This window comes from Dermochelys coriacea, chromosome 26 (genome assembly GCF_009764565.3).
Source record: "Dermochelys coriacea isolate rDerCor1 chromosome 26, rDerCor1.pri.v4, whole genome shotgun sequence".
Taxonomy (NCBI): Eukaryota; Metazoa; Chordata; order Testudines; family Dermochelyidae; genus Dermochelys; species Dermochelys coriacea.
The window spans coordinates 13,308,645-13,324,016 of record NC_050093.1 but is presented as its reverse complement, the minus strand read 5'-3'; the positions used below and the strand labels follow the sequence as shown (position 1 = coordinate 13,324,016).

At 52.7% G+C, this 15,372-nt stretch overlaps 2 protein-coding genes across 2 annotated transcripts in view; both read right to left on the bottom strand.

Moving 5' to 3' along the window:
- The window catches only part of KCNIP3 (potassium voltage-gated channel interacting protein 3), an 82,897-nt gene extending 81,481 nt beyond the window's left edge, over window positions 1-1,416 (bottom strand). Inside the window, exon 1 of the mRNA XM_038385131.2 lies at window positions 1,043-1,416. Coding sequence (XP_038241059.1) covers window positions 1,043-1,057 — 15 coding nt within the window. The 5' untranslated portion in view covers window positions 1,058-1,416. The remainder of the gene's footprint in view (window positions 1-1,042) is intronic.
- Window positions 1,417-11,103: 9,687 nt separating this feature from the next.
- Window positions 11,104-15,372, bottom strand: part of PROM2 (prominin 2) — a 39,547-nt gene continuing 35,278 nt past the window's right edge. Inside the window, exons 23-25 of the mRNA XM_038384899.2 lie at window positions 14,016-14,105; window positions 12,455-12,561; window positions 11,104-11,191 (exon numbers count right to left, since the gene is read on the bottom strand). Coding sequence (XP_038240827.2) covers window positions 11,128-11,191; window positions 12,455-12,561; window positions 14,016-14,105 — 261 coding nt within the window. The 3' untranslated portion in view covers window positions 11,104-11,127. The remainder of the gene's footprint in view (window positions 11,192-12,454; window positions 12,562-14,015; window positions 14,106-15,372) is intronic.

The following is a 15,372-nucleotide window of genomic DNA, read 5'->3' as shown; positions in this document are numbered from 1 at the left end:
ACTCAGCTCTACAGCTGGGTTTTATTATTCCCTGTGACTAAATTATCGGATGACTTAAGCCCTGTTTTTCTGGTCAAAAATCATTCTCAGATGGATCAGGATTCCTGTGAATAAATCCAATATCATTTTGCATCCACCAAATAGTCCTCACAAACAGGCTTTTACCTAGAGGATGTTTGCAACCAGTTGCTACATGGTAACCTTTTCTGCTCCCTAACTGGATGACTGAAACTTTTCAAACAGGAAGAGAGTGAATGACACCCTTTCTGGTGAGAATTTCTGTTGTCAATATGTGAAAGTTTCCAGATCAGCAATGAATAGACTATTTGCCCAGATACTCACACACAACAAAAAAACCCAATATCTCACTTATATAGCACTCTTCATCAGTAGCTCTTAAAGCGCTTTACAAAAGAGGTTGGTATCATTGTCCTCTTTTTACAGAAGGGGAAACCGAGGCACGGAGTGGCTAAGCGGCTTGCCCAAGGTCACCCAGCAGGCCAATGGCAGAGCCACCTCAATCTGACTCAATCTGAGTCTCAATCCAGCACTCTAGCCACTGCAGCTGCCAGCACAGCTGATTTGCTGCAGCTAATCACAAAGATATTCACCAGCCACCATTCCCATTGTTCAGCCAGCTGTACCCAGGCAAAACGCTCAGTGACTGGCAGTGGGAGGTTTGCCTGAGTAGTAAGGACCATGCAGCTTCTGGGTAAAGGAGCTTGGAAGTTGGTCCAGGGTGTTAGAATCAGGTTCATGGGCAGAGATGCCTTAGAAGTAGGCAGGGGAGCTGCTCGCATGCTCAAAGAGAGGGTCAAAACCGCCCGACGCCTGACCTGCCCCTTTATTGCCATTCTCAGTGCTCTTCAGTGCCGCCTACTGGAAGTGTTAAAGAGTGACTTTGTGACCCCGCTGGTGCCCAGACGCCAGTTCCAGCCGTGCAACACTGGTGCGTCATTTGGGACAGTTCGCCCACCGCGTGTCGACATTTGCTCCTGATCTCAGCCTGCCAAACCCGGGGCAGGGTCTTATTTTTACTTACCCTGTCTTCAAACATCTTCTTATGGGGGACTGATGGATGACTGTCAGTCAATGTGCAGCAGAGGCGGGAGTCACTGGACAGCCCAGGGTAGGTGACGGGCAGATCCAGAGTCAGCCGTGGCAGTTCAAAGCGTTGCTGATGCTGGCTGCAGATCTACAGTTATTCCCATCTGGTTCCTCTTGCCGTGCCACGTACAAGATGCAAACAGGGACAGAGAGATCCTGGCAGCTGCTTTTGTCTTTGTTCAAACATCCCCGACAAAGGAACCATCCCTATGCCAAGTTTACCTTTTGAGCCATTATTCCCTCTCTGTGACATGCAACAAGGCCAGCCTACGGCTGCTAGTTTCCATGGAAACAGAACCCATAGCATCTCCCTTCCCTCTCACTCTCTCTTTTTTAAGGAAGCCAATTAGCCTAAAATAAAAATCCCTTTAAAAACGGGACTGGAACTAGCTGCTTCCTAGCATCCAGGGGAAAACTTAAAGGGAAAGTTCTCCACTTCCAGGCACTGGAGGAAGAAAGACCTGGGCTCTGGGGCCCAGGAGATCCCAGCAAGTCTATTTTATGTGCTTATCTGGCCCTCCATTGTTGTTTTATCCACACAACACACCTATGGAGCAAGGCAGTGCTGTTAGCCCCATTGTACAGGTGGGGACCTGAGGCACAGAGTCCTGCAGGAAGTCTAAGGCAGACCAGGGAGTTGAATATGGGTCTCCCAAGTACTAGCCCAATGCCCTAATCTTTCCTCTGAAAGAGTTTGGCATCACAGGAGATCCCTGCAAACAGATCCCTGTGCTTTGGGTGGCTGCATGCACGCTGCCCTAACTCACCCCTGCAAATAGATCCCTGTGCTTTGTCACAGGAGATTCCCGCAAACAGATCTCTGGGCTGCGACAAAGGAGATCCCTGGAGGCTTTTCCCTTGTTACTGTGTCAGAAGAGATCTCTTGTCTGTTGCGTCTTAGGAGAGCCCTGGATGCAATTCCCTGTGCTCTGTGCTAGAAGAAAGCCCTAAAAACAGATCCCTATTCATCTAAGGAATCATTCCCTGTTTTCTGCCTTGGAATAAAAAGATTCCCAGGGCGGGATTCCTGGATAACACAGATTCACACTGGCTTCACTGAAGCCTTAATTATAATGAACAACTACAGGAACTGGGTAGAATCTCAAAAGCAAACATTGTAAACAGAGGAGCCAACCTCATGCGCCATTAGACACTGGGGCGGGTGCAATCTGCTCCTTTCCAAATAAGGTTTCCATCGAAATTCTGTGCAGCGCCATTTCATGCTGACATCAAAAGCATGATTACAATAAACAAGCTGGAGCATCCTGGCTGCAGCAATAGAAGTCAGCTTCCTTTGAAGAACATCCAAGCCGTACAGCTATTTCTTACCCCCATTAAAATCATGCTGAGCCCTTATATCGGGCCATGCATATGAGGGTCTCAAAGCACCGTACAAAGGCTTGATCATTTTAACTATTGTTTAGAGGGGGAAACTGAGTCACAGAAAGGCCAAGCAACTTCCCCAAAGCCATGCAGTCGGTCAGTAGTAGGAAACAAACCAGGTGTCCTCACTCCCGGCCCTGTGCTGAATCCACTAGCTGTGAGTCCTTTCTGTTCTCCAGGCCAAATTCTGCAATGCCGTCCCACAATTCAGCTGCTCATTTGAGTAAGGGCTGCGGGATCAGGCCCTAATTTAAGAACTGATCCTGAAAGGTGCTGGGCATCTTTTCTGAGTACCCTCAGTACCCATTGACTTTAGTGGGAGCTGAAAGCTCTTCAGGGATCAAGTCCTTAGGCTGTCGGCTCTTTATGACGGGGGCCTTGTCTTTCTCTACGTCTGTGGGCAGCCATGGACAGCCTGGAGCATCATGGAGAAATAAATAACAATAGCCACCACTAGAGTTGGTCCAGGGCAGTTACTTCTCCACCTGGACTGGGAGGAGGGTGAGGCGGGGGAGGCGGGGGCTGAGTTTGGTTTTTTTGAGGCTAACCCAGGGTTTGGATCCACATCCCAGTTCAGATCCCCCAGAAGAGCCTGGCCTCCAGAGGAGAAGGTAGGCGTCATGTGTATTTCTTATAAATCTCACGGGCACTTCAGTTTACCAGCGTGATGTTATCCTGCCTGGCTGCAGAGAGTCAAATCAAAGGGAGGAAATGGACAGGAATCGAAACAGCAAGAAGGGGCTACCATAGGCAATAACAAGGGGAAACACCGGGGAAGGTATTAAGTGGGAAATAGCCCCAACCTGGTGCCCACTAGGCAGGCAGAGTTTATCCTTTCCAGGCCAAACCGAGGATCAAAGGGGCTTTGAAAACCTCAGAGGGGAGCATGTTTCCCAGGGCAGGTGGATGGAGGCGCTAGCTCTGCTCGAGCATGCTAAAACTAGCCGTGCGGCTGCAGGACCATGGGCCAGCCGTCCCAGTCCAACCGGGCCTGAGCCCCCGCGTACATCCTCAAGCAGCCATGGCCACACGGCTATTTTTAGTCTCTACCCGGGCTGGGAAGCAACCTCCCAGCTGGAGCACAGAGGTTGCCTGAGAGACGCACAGAAAGACACAGAGGCTGCAGTGGCAAGATGGGGATAATTGGGCAGAAGGGAGCTTGCAAGGGAAGAGTAAGTGGCAATAGGCAAATAGGCCAGTTTAGCTTTTGACCTGCGCTCTGCCGGCTTTGCTGAGACGATGTGGTATCCGTGTCACTGCAAAGCTTGGAGGATGAGGTTTGCAGGGGCTGAACCCAGTTGCGCCCGTCGTGTTTGTATGGGTGAGAAATAGGAAAGGCTGCTGCTCAGAGATGCGGAGTGCTTGACTCGTGCGGTTCCATCCTTGAGAGAGGTGAAGGAAGTCAAGTCTGCCACCCATGGGGTGCCCTTCAGAGAGACCAAACAACTCTAAAGCACAGGTCAGCCTGTGATCACGACAGCCCCACCAAGTGGAAATCTCAGCGACTCATAAGACTTTGGCCCCATCTGAACTGAGGATGGGGCGTGTTCAGTCCAGCTCCGAAGAGAGACGGGGATTTGAACGTGAGCCCCCTGAAATGCTGAATCTGGGGTGCTGGTTTGGCTTAGTCTCTCCTGACAAGAAATACAATGCGCTGAACAGCCTGCAGGCCAAGGTGAATGGAAGCAGACAGCTCGGCAGGGACCCAGGAGGGGTGCGGAGTTTGCATTTCACAGGGGATTTGTCGACAGAAAGGCCATTTCAGAAGAGTAAGAGACAGGTGACGTACAAAGACTCAGGAGTTTGGTCAGCTGGGTCACATGGTAACAGTGTTTGCTCCCCGACTGGATGAATGAAAAGTTTGCATATTTGGATTCTGCTCGGGAAAGCATCAGAGACCCTGGGCTCCTTCTCTGTATCCCCTGAGACTGCAAACAGGGACCAGAGATGCCAAGGGAAGCATCAGCCCATCTCGTATTCACACCTGATTTCTGGAGCTTCTTGCTCCAACTGAGGTGAATAAATTCCCCAGTGGGATTTTGGCTTTTCGGGGCCCAGATGGAAGGGCAATGCAAGAACAGGGCAGAAAAAGTTATTCTAATGTTTCATCTTGTCTGGGTTGAGTCCTGCAACTAGCCTCGGGATCAAATTGGAAAATCCTTTTAACTTTACCAAAAAAACCCCATTTTTTCCTTTGTGGGCAACACTAATGCTGTGTGTGAAACTGAATGTCACTAGCGAGCCATGGGGGGTCTGGGGCCAGATCCTTAGCAGATATAAATTGGCACCGTGAGCAGTAGATTTACAGTCCCAAGTGAGGGACTGGCCCAGACTTCCAAGGCTCTGGCAGTTAAAGCTCATTGAGGGCAACTGGAAGCCAGCAGACCTGAAACGGGCCAGAAGGGGCAGAGTCTGACCTCAGTCACACCAGTGAAGGCTCTTGGCTTCACTGGATTTCCACCCTGGTGTCAATGAGCCCACATTCAGGTCCAGTCTCTCCATGTGTACAAAGCACCACAGTAGCTCTCTGCTACCCAAGGTGCCTGTTCTTAACACTGCCCACCATTCAGCTCTCATAGCACCATACAAAGACGGGCACAGGGTTATTTTCCACATGGGGAAACTGAGGCACAGCAAGAGAGCAAATGGCTTCTCCCCCCCCCACTCACTCAGCAAGCTAATGGCAGGGGCAGGATTAGAACCCACATCTCCTGATTTACAACCTAACCCCCCCGCCCCCCCCGACTGCAGGAGCCCAGCATCCGTATCCAGAGAGCTCCGCTCTTTGGCTAAATGGGACTCCAGGGGCAGGGTTTGAAAAGGTTCAAGCCTCTGCTGAGGCCCCTGGTAGCATCATTTGGGGTGACATTCCACCCCCGCCATGCAGACGGCCAGCCTAGGCCTCAGGCTAGTCCTCTGCCCAGCGGGGAGCTTTCTCCAGCACGCTCGGCACCTCTCCTGATTTGACCCTAACTGCAGGACACTCACTGGCCGCTTGCCTGACGGGCTGGACATCTGCAGTGGAAACTGCCGCTGCCCCCCGCCCCTTGAACGGTGTGTGGGGGTGGGGGGAGGGGAAGACAGAAATGCTTCCCAGCCCCTTGCAACCCAACTCTCCCTAATCCACCTTAATCTCAGCAGCACTGGTTAAAACCCCCTCTCGCTTTTTAATCTCTGCCTGAACCTTCCTCATTCCCCCCCCACCCCGTCCTCTCCTCCTGAAGCCAGCTCCAATCTGTCCTTTGTACTGCAGCGTGTGGCACAGCGCCCCCCTCTGGTGCACACATAAACCTCGCAAAGCCCCTGGTGCTAGCCAACATTTTCTGCCCCTTTTCCGTTTTAAATGCATTTGCTCTTAATCACCCGTGCAATATCCAGACACCGGACTGGAGGGGCTTCATTGCTACATAGAGCAAGCGAGTCATGGGATGTAGGATCAGAAGGGATCAACTGGATGATCAACTCCAGTGCCCTACTATTTCAGCCAGCCCTGTCATCATCCGGTTCATAAACTTATCATGCTCCATCCTCTTGGGAGCCTGTCCCAGACCCTCCATCCTCCGCTGGTTAGGAGCCTTCTTTGGCTGAAAAAATTTCACCTGGCTCTGCTATTTCATAGCCCCTGCTGCCTCTGAGCACAGCGGCAACCAGAATGATTCCAGAGCACATGGCCCAGAAGGAATGCCTGACCCACCAAGAGGTGGCAGAGGAAATATATGTCCTGGAGGGAATGGCTTAATGCTAGCTGTGCCACGGGTTTGAATTACACAGATTTCCTGGGACCGTCAGTTCCAGCCCCACAGCACTGAGTCAGCCTGACAGCTGGGTGCGGTGCTTACTCTGAGATCCAGTTCAATCCAATGAGAATGTATGTGGCCTGCCGTGGAAGCTCTGGAAAAGGGTGTGAAAGAGACAGATTCCTGAAGGATCTCTGTCAGAGGTTCTAGGCCAGTGTATGTGGGCTGTGGGCGTGTATCAGCAAGGACGTGTGTATGGCTGGGTCAGTTTACACATGCATGTTTGAATCAGTGTGCGCACATGTTCATGCGTCCCTACGCTCACAAGTGCATGTGCATGTATCCGTGTGCGAATGTGTGCCAGCTAGCGTGTGTGTGTCAATGCATGTTTGCGCATGTTTGTGTGTGTGTGGGCATGCACCTACATGTCTGAGGCAGCGTGGCTTAAAGACTCACTGTGCGACCTTGGACTGTCACTGCTCCGTGCCTCAGTTTCCCCAGATGTGCAATGCAGCTCCCTCTCAGGGGATGGGAGGGCTGAAGCTGTCAGCATCTGGAGGAAGCACAAATGGGGAGCGCTGTGGCTGCTAATGAGCCCCTTTCACTGCTGGGATGAGCCTCTCTGCTCAGGCAGAGGACCTGGCTGGAGGGACCCGCGCTGGCCGGATGGGCTGGGGAAGTGTTGACAGGAGGGTCTCCTTAGCAGAGTGCTTTCCTTGGTAACTGGGGCTGCCAGAGGCTCTCTCCACTTAGCTTCCCCCTGCACAGCTGACTTGAGGAATGTCAGAAAGCGAGCAGCTTCTCCCCAGCCCGCCCGCACTATACAGACACAACCGCCCAGCAACGCTCTTGAAGGGAAAATCCCTGCCATGCTCCTGGAGCCCTTTGGCTTTCCTGAAGCATCGTGGCAACCGGGGAGTCCTTAGGGCCAAGGTGCTGCCTTCTCCCTGCACCAGCCCATCAGGGGCAGTGAGAGGTTAGAGCCATGGGACATTAGCGAGAGTCACTGTCCTAGGAGAGTAGGAACAAGATGGGGGGGGAAGGGGCGTGTCTATTACCAAAGACAAAGGCCCAGGTCCTCAAAGGTATTTAAGCGCCGAACTCCAATGGACCAATGCTCTTTGCACTGATGCAAAGCCTGCAGACAGCAGTGTTAAGACTTGGTCTCCTGTCCCTTCTACAGCCTCTATTCCTGTAGTATCTGAGCACCTCCCTAACATCAGTGTTGGCACAACTGGTACATGGGCGGTCCAGCCTAGCGGGTAGGACCAGGAGTCGGGCTGAATGGTCAGAGCAGGAGCCGAGCCTGGTGGCTGGAGCAGGAGCCAGGGACAGAAACCGGGAGTCAAGCCAAAGGTCTGAACCAGAGTTCGGAATCTGGAGGCTAGTCAGACATCGCAGCTGGAGTCAGAGATCAAGAGTCAAGCCAAGGTACAGAGCTGGGCCCCGAAGCAGGGAACAAGAGCAGGATACTGCCAGGTTGCACAGACAGCTTCCTGGAGCACTGTCCATGATTAAAGGGCATGCTTGGCCCAATCAGGGCCACGGGGGGGCTACCGATCGGGTTTGCCTTGATGGTGGCTCCGCTGGGAGTGGAGGCATGTCCCAGGTTTCTTTGTGCTGAGACACCCTAGGATTTTCTCCCTCAGTCAATTGTGGGGGAATTTGTCAGTTCATTGGGGACAATTCTGGGAAGGGCGCTGGAGGATTGGCAGCACTCAAGTGAGTTTTGCCTGCTTCCTCGTTGCAGAGTGGTTATGGATTCCAGCCAGAGCTCTAACCCAGGTTCAAAGCTGGATCGGCTAGCCTAGACTTAAAGCACCTCCAAACCCGAGTCAGAGGTACTGCGTGCACAATAGGGAGTTTGGGCTAAAACCCAGATAAGATCCTGTGACCACCTGAACCCCTAGGTTCACCTCTTTTGCAAGACTGTGATACATTTTGTGAGGCTGAAAACTCGTAATTTGCTGATTATTATTGTCCTAGTAAAATATGTGTGGCAAGTGTATGTAAAATTGTAAGACTCTACTGTGTGATATTACTAAGGCATGTCCCAGGTCTGGGGAGCTGTCACAAACCAGTTCCCCAGAGACAAAATGCTAGCCGACACCTTGGCCAGAAATCGAATGGACCATCATCTGGTTAAGTGACCATTCTTTGGCAGGACAGAGAGTGTGGGTGAAAGAGCAACATCTTGACAAAGAAACAGCTTGGGGTTCCCGTCTACACAGACTGTCTCCTCAACCTCAGCCAGAGGTGATTCTCAAAGAAGAGAAAGAATTATAAGAAGGGAGAGAAGATACCCCAAATTATCTCCCCCTTTCTCTCTACCCATAGCATCAACAACATCTGAAGAACAAGGAAGCAACACTGGACTGGGGGAGAGATCCTGACTGAAAGAAATTCAGCCAGTAAGACTGTTGGAACATGGGCGGGAGAGAGACTTTGCTTTGAATTCACTTAGCTCATTAAGTTGGCATTAGTTGCATTTTATTTTTATTTTCTTGTAACCAGTTCTGACTTTTATGCCTCCTTATTTGTAGTCACTTAAACTCTATCTCTGCAGTTAATAAATTTGTTTTATTGTTTTATCTAAACCAGTGTTTGGGAAACTCCATTTGGGAGAACAGAATTTGTGCATATCATTTTCCATTAATGAAATGACAAACTTTATATGAGCTTGTATTGTCTAAGGGGGAGCTGGGCAGTACAAGACGCACATTTCTGCGGGAAAGGCCAGGACTGGGAATTTGCTAGTGTTGCCCCTCAGTGTAATTCATGAGTGGCTGCCCGTAGTGCTCAGACACTATGATTAGGAGTAACTTACATGTTGGAGGTTGTGTGTGGGCAGACCAGGAGTGGTAGCTCTCATAGCAAAGCAGTGTAAAAGGGTGGAGAACTGAGGGGTCCAGATTGTACCCTGGGTAATGTCACAGATCCTGGGCTAACTGTGCAGTGAAGACATACCCTGAGAGGTTAAGTGAGTTGCCCAAGGTCACACACAGCACCTATACCAGAGCAGGACATTTGTAGCTCTCCCCAGTCCCTTTCTCTCCAGCCTAGCCCTCTGACACGGATCCATGAGGGTGGATGCCTTAGGAACCCACTGTGTTTTGAGAAAATGTAGAGGATTTACCCCAATCACCACCGCCCCTCACCCATCCCTCCCCTCCAGAACACAGCGTCAGAATGGACGCACAAAGCAGCAAGCAAGCCACAGTTAGAAAAGGGGCTAGTGCTTTAATGGCATCAGCATCCTCCAGCACTGACACCCCTTTGTACCCTAAATCCCAATGCTGAGGCTTTCCAGGATGGGTTAAAATACAACAGGACAGTGGTAGCCTGCCCTTTGGCAGAAAGAAGTCCAGAGAAGCATGAGGACCCATCTTCATCCCAGAGAGTCAGACCAGTTTCCTTTCGGTACCAAGAGTTGGGGACAGAAGGGGCGATCTCCCAGCTGGGGGTTGAATTTAGACCCGTGTCCTCTCCTCTGGCAGCAGGGACCCTGCACCACCTGAAGAAGTCCCCAAAGACCCAGGTCGGTTTTCACCCAAGCAGCAGTGACAGGACGTTCTGTGAGCCTAGCGCTCCAGAGCCAGCCGGGGACAGCAGACATAAAAACAAGAGTCCTGGTGAGAGCCCTGACCTGGGAAGCAGAGACGAGCCCGAACTGCAAAACTGAGATCTGGATTTCACATCCCCCCTTGCCCCATCTGGTTGGATCTGTGGAGCGGAGGTTTGTGTGTGGCCCATTAGCGAGACAATGACTAGGTTGCCGGGTTCACATCCAGATCTGGGCTTTGGCAGCACTGGGGAGTGTCTGACTCGGGGGATCTGATCCAGGCTCATCTCTAAGGGGAAAAGCCCTGACCAGTCATCAGGTCGTATATGCATCCTCTTAACTGCCAATAATCTGAATGAGTGAGAGCCCTGCATTCTGGCAGTGCTGCCTGTGGGATACATGGGCAGGGATTGTGCACGGTGGTTTTAGCATTACAGCCCACTGCATGTGTGTTTGCAGAAGACCAGGGAGGAAGATGAGAGCCATGCAGGCTCCCTCTCAGATCCTAAGAAAAACTTGCTGGAACCATAGAGCAGCCTGAAGCTGGGAGGAAGCCGCAGACGTGAATTAACCCAGGAGGTAACATGGGCATTGGTGGGTTTTAATGGCTCCCCTTTGGGATGGCTGGAGATGTCGAACCCTGGACCGGTGCTGCTATGTGGCAGGAATTTTCCCTTCTGCCTTGCCGTGCTGGTGCTGCAGGGAGTGGGGGTCAGCAGAGGGGGGTGCTTGGGAGAAAGAGCTGAGGGGTGGGATATTCAATGTGGGAGTCATTGCAGGAGTCTCCTCCAGCAGCTCAGAAGTAACATGGGGAGGGTGAGGCAGAGTGGAAGGGAAGTATCTCTGATGGGGACGGTTCTGGCATTGGGAGGAATCCAGGCACTTTCCCCAAGAGACCTACAAGTGAAAGGACTCTTTAGCAGTTACCTGGGGAGATATGAACAGACTGGACCCCCAGAACACCTGTGACGGAAACCTATGGGAGAACTCGGAGGCAGCTTTGACTCAGGGGGGTGGGCGACCTCAAGAAATATTTGCAACATGGCATCTTGGTATCCACAAAGAGTCCCATGGCACTGAGGATCCCCAAGAGAAACCTTGGTTCAGGGGTCCAGGAGCTCTGAAGAGGACCTGCAAAAGAGAGGTCCAAGAATGTCCATCCCCAGGTGACATCAAGGTCCAAGAGCTCACCTAGAGCTTGCCTGGGACCAGTGGTCTGGAGTTCCAGGACTGCTGGGGAGCCCCAGGACTCTCAGATTCAGGAGTCCTCCACCACAGAGATCGGAGTGCCCAGATTAATTAGTTTCCCCCTTACCTGGAGATGCCGGAGACCCCTTCCTATAGCTTGAGAGCTGTAACGCGGGGGATGTGGAAAGGATAGGTCTCCTCTGAGGCAGTAGAGCTGCAGGTGGTGGTGAAGAAAAGGAGGGAGCTTAAGGGAGAAGCCAATATTATCTCTGTTGTCACCTTGCAGCCAGATAAACAGCTGCCAGGCTCTGCCCCAGAGGAGGTAGCATTACTCTAGTGGGTAAAATGACCTTCTCTTTGTAGAGGACTTCAGGGGCCATAAGAACATACAATAACAAGGGGCATGGGAGAATTCAGTGAGCTGAGCTTGGATAGGCCTGGGGCAGGCTGTGGTTCAGGACGGTAGTTACCCGTTTGTCCTTAATCTGCCTCTGAATTATGCAGCGCAATTCCTGGATCTATCCCATCCTCTCAGGGAACTGAGCCCTGGGCAGAAGAGCTGACGGAGCCTTGCAGCACTTAACTAACCCCTGTGTGCAATGGTGCCTGGACCACACGCAGGTCCGGTGCACAGGGGTGGCGTTCACCTTACGTGTACGGGGACGAGGGCCTACGGGCTCCAGGCATGTTTGAGGGGGAGCCCTCGGGGGCAGTCGGGTGGAGTGTTGGGGAGTTAACCCCTTCGGTTCTCCTGGGCCAACACTCCAGATGTGGCTGCACCTAAGAACAGGAAATAAGTGCCCGGCACTTGTGCCCCCTGCAGGCTGCATCAGGCGCTGTCACGGCATTCTGCAAAGAGGTAAAAGCTCTGTGTACGCGCAAGAACTGTGACTCTGTGTCCAAGAATTCAAGGAGCGCACAAAGGGGGACACGATCCAAGGAATAAGAGATCCACCCTCTGGATGGATCCGTCCAATGGGCTTACTGGACACAGGATTGCAGGGATCAGAGATCCATCCAGTATGCCTGTAAAGCACAGGACTGGATCAAAAGCAAATGGAACTTTATCCATTTCCTTCTTCACTTCCTCGACCCCTGATTGTGGCCCTTGGCCTCAGTCCATCCAGCCTATAGGTAAATATCCCTCTGTATTGAGGTGCTGCTGGGCTCCTGCCGAACATCTACATGGAGAGACACCGGAGGACCCTAGCTGGGCATGTGCCCAGGGTTGCCAATGCTGGGCCTATTGATGGGGCATTTACAGGGGTGGCTCAAATGGGGTCCCTCTAGGAGCACGTCTATCCAGCAGCCAGGAGGTGTGACTCCCAGCTGTGCACATACATCTCCTCCAGCTGGGAATGACACCTGCCAGCTGCTGTTCGGTGCGTTCCCCTTTCCTGTGGGTCCCTTGCTGTCCTGACATGGGGAGGACGTGGGCAGAGCACAGGTCCCAGCTCCCACAGCACCTGCCACTTACATTAGCCGGTTCCTGATGGGGCGGAAGTGCTTGGTAAGTTTGATGGCGAAGATGATGCTGGGGATGAGGAATAAGGTGCAGCAGCCCAGGGTGAACCAGAAGGCATTCTGGAAGGACACAACAAACACCCTGATTGGCTCCATTGGGCGGGGAACAGCGGGGAGAGAGCGAAACCCCACCCCGGGGGGGGGACCGGCCCCTCGGTTACTCTGGATACAGACGGAAGCAGGTTGGACAGAGAGCCTCTAACCCTTTGCTCAAGAGACAATTTCTGGGCCTGATGAAGTTAATGGGAGTCTGGTCACTGTCCTGATGCCATTAGCTTCTGGCCTGCAGTCACCACCTTACTCCATAGAGGGGTTGCAAGAGGCATGCCCTGTGGGGTCGTAACCCTAACTCAGAGGGATTCACTGGCTGGTAGTAGGGAGCCTATGACACACAGTGGAACAGCTCCAAGACCGTCCAGCAGAGGGCAGTGGCATGCATGTGCTCACTCACACACACACAGTAGCCAGTCATGCCAATATTTATCGTTTCCTAGGTCCATCCATAGACGGTCCCCCTCCTGCTACCAGATCTGGGAAATCCTGCCATGCAATGAACCTTCAGAAGCCCTTCTCCCCACCCTGCTGAGGAGAGCACCCTGCGTGGTACATAGACGCCCCCAGGCTGGCTGCTTTCGTCTGGCACTGGCCTATCTCAGCAAAGGCTGCATCTTCCCCTGGGCAACTTAGGCTGCTCAGACAAGATTAGACAGCCTCATTTATCCCCTCTCTGCATCTATTGGCTCTGGGAGCAGCACGACTGGGCAACGAGATAGAGGGAGATGGGGTCACAGGAGACAGGGTGGGATGGAGGGGCTGATTTCAATTACTAACAGCTGTGGAGGACATGGTGTGAGAGGTCAGTCAGGGTGATGCCCGCGTCCCCGACATCAACAGGAGCGGATCTGGCTTATGCCAGGACTCCCAAGATAGTCGCAGCAAGGACCGTGCTGGCCCCTGGGCTGCATCTCATTTCCTGTTCCATTCACATCCCTTTGGTGGAAACAGCATTGCCTAGTGGATCGGGCGCTGGATTAGGTGTCGGGAGACCCAGGTGCTCTCCCTCAATCTGTCAGTGACCTTGGGCAAGCCACTGTCTGTGCCTCAGTCTCCCCTCCCACGCCATGTCTATTTAGACTGTGAGCTCTAGGGACAGGGACTGTCTTACTATGTATCTGTGCAGCCCCTCGCACAGTGAGGCCCCAATTTCATGGCACACCGATAATAACTATAAAATAATGGACCCCCATATTTGCCCCTTTGCACAGAAACTGCTTGCTGAGTCGGCCTGCAGCTGCTGGGAGTGCCTCTGCTCTCCCGCATGCTCTTGATGCCGGGGTGACGGGTGTGGAGTGTCTGGGGATGGGAGAGCACTGGGACAGACCAGCTAGTGATGTCTCCATGGTGCCCGAGAGCTGCCCACTCAACCCTGGCCAGGAACAGATTTCTCGGGGCAGGGAGGAATGGGGGCTAAGCCCAAGGCAGCGGCAGGGAGTGGCAGGTCCCGCTGTCCTTACCCAGGGCTCAGTGATGCGGTCGCACAGGATCACCCGGCCGTTATCCAGCGCCGTGGCGAGGGGCTGGCAGGAAGCCACGTCCTCAGTCAGCTGGAACAAAAAAGGAGACAGCAAGTTATCCAGGCAGTGGCTTGGGTGGAGGATGACACAGTCACCAACCCAGTTGTGCTCAGATACTCAACCAGCTGGCCTTTGCCAGCCAGCTCTGATGCACTCTCGGGGCTGGGTTCTCCGCAGAGCTGGGCATGGCAGGTGCTGCGTTGGCCGGAGATGTGACAATGGGAGCCTAGCCCTTGACAGGGCTCACTCAGGTTCACAATTGGCCTCCATCACCCTAATCTCTGAGCACCCCACAAGGACCTGGAGGTCCATCCCCTTGGTGGCAGGTGTTCTGTGAGGAATCAGTGGAGAGGACACTGGAGTGGGACACAATTTCCAGCTCTGCCACTACTGTGCTGAGTGATCTCGGGCAAGTCATTTTGTTTCCCGTGCCTCGGTTTCCCCTGCTGTAATGGTGGTTAAAGACACAAACGTTATTTGTAAAATGCTTTGAGGTCTATGGATAAAAAGTACTGGGAAAGAGGTCGGGATTGTTATCTCTATTTCAAATCAGGGGAAACTGAGGCACAGAGCGACAACAAGCAGCTTGTTCATGGTCACACAGGGAGGCCATGCCAGGAATCGAACCCACACTGCAGGCCAGCCCTTTAACCACAAGAACATTCCATGGGGTACTTGCATAGCCGCCCCACTCGGCTACATGCTGCCCTGTAGCATTGGAGGGGGCTTCAAAATAAGAATGCCATCGGGGAGATCATTCTCCAAGCCTGTCACTTCAACCATAACGCTCTTTGCCGGCTCCTTCTCTATTGTACCGAACATCAGATACTTGTCTTCACTGTCCAGGACCTTTGTGACCTATCTCCATCCTATCACCTCTCATTCAGTATTGAAAGGTCAACTCCCTCCGCCGTTGGGCCATGATCCCACCCACCATTGCCCACTCATTACATTTCAAACAAACCCCTTCCTACTTTCTCCTGCGCTGCCCCTCACTCTGGGCAGGCGCTCCCTGGATTCATCCACAAAACTCACTCACTAGCCTCCTTCAACCTCTCCTTTGCCTTGATGCCTACAAGAAACTTGACACCGGTTAGGCTGAGACCACAGCTGCCTGCCTCCATCTGCTGTCTCTTGTCTTACAGCAGGGCTGCATTGAATTCTTCCCCCGACCTCGCTACCGCCTCCCGGGGACCTGGATTACTGGAGAACGCCTCCCATCACTGCAGTAAGTGTCTACACTGATTGCAGCCGCAGTGTTTTGAAGATACAGCCTTAGATTGTCACCACTTTGTTC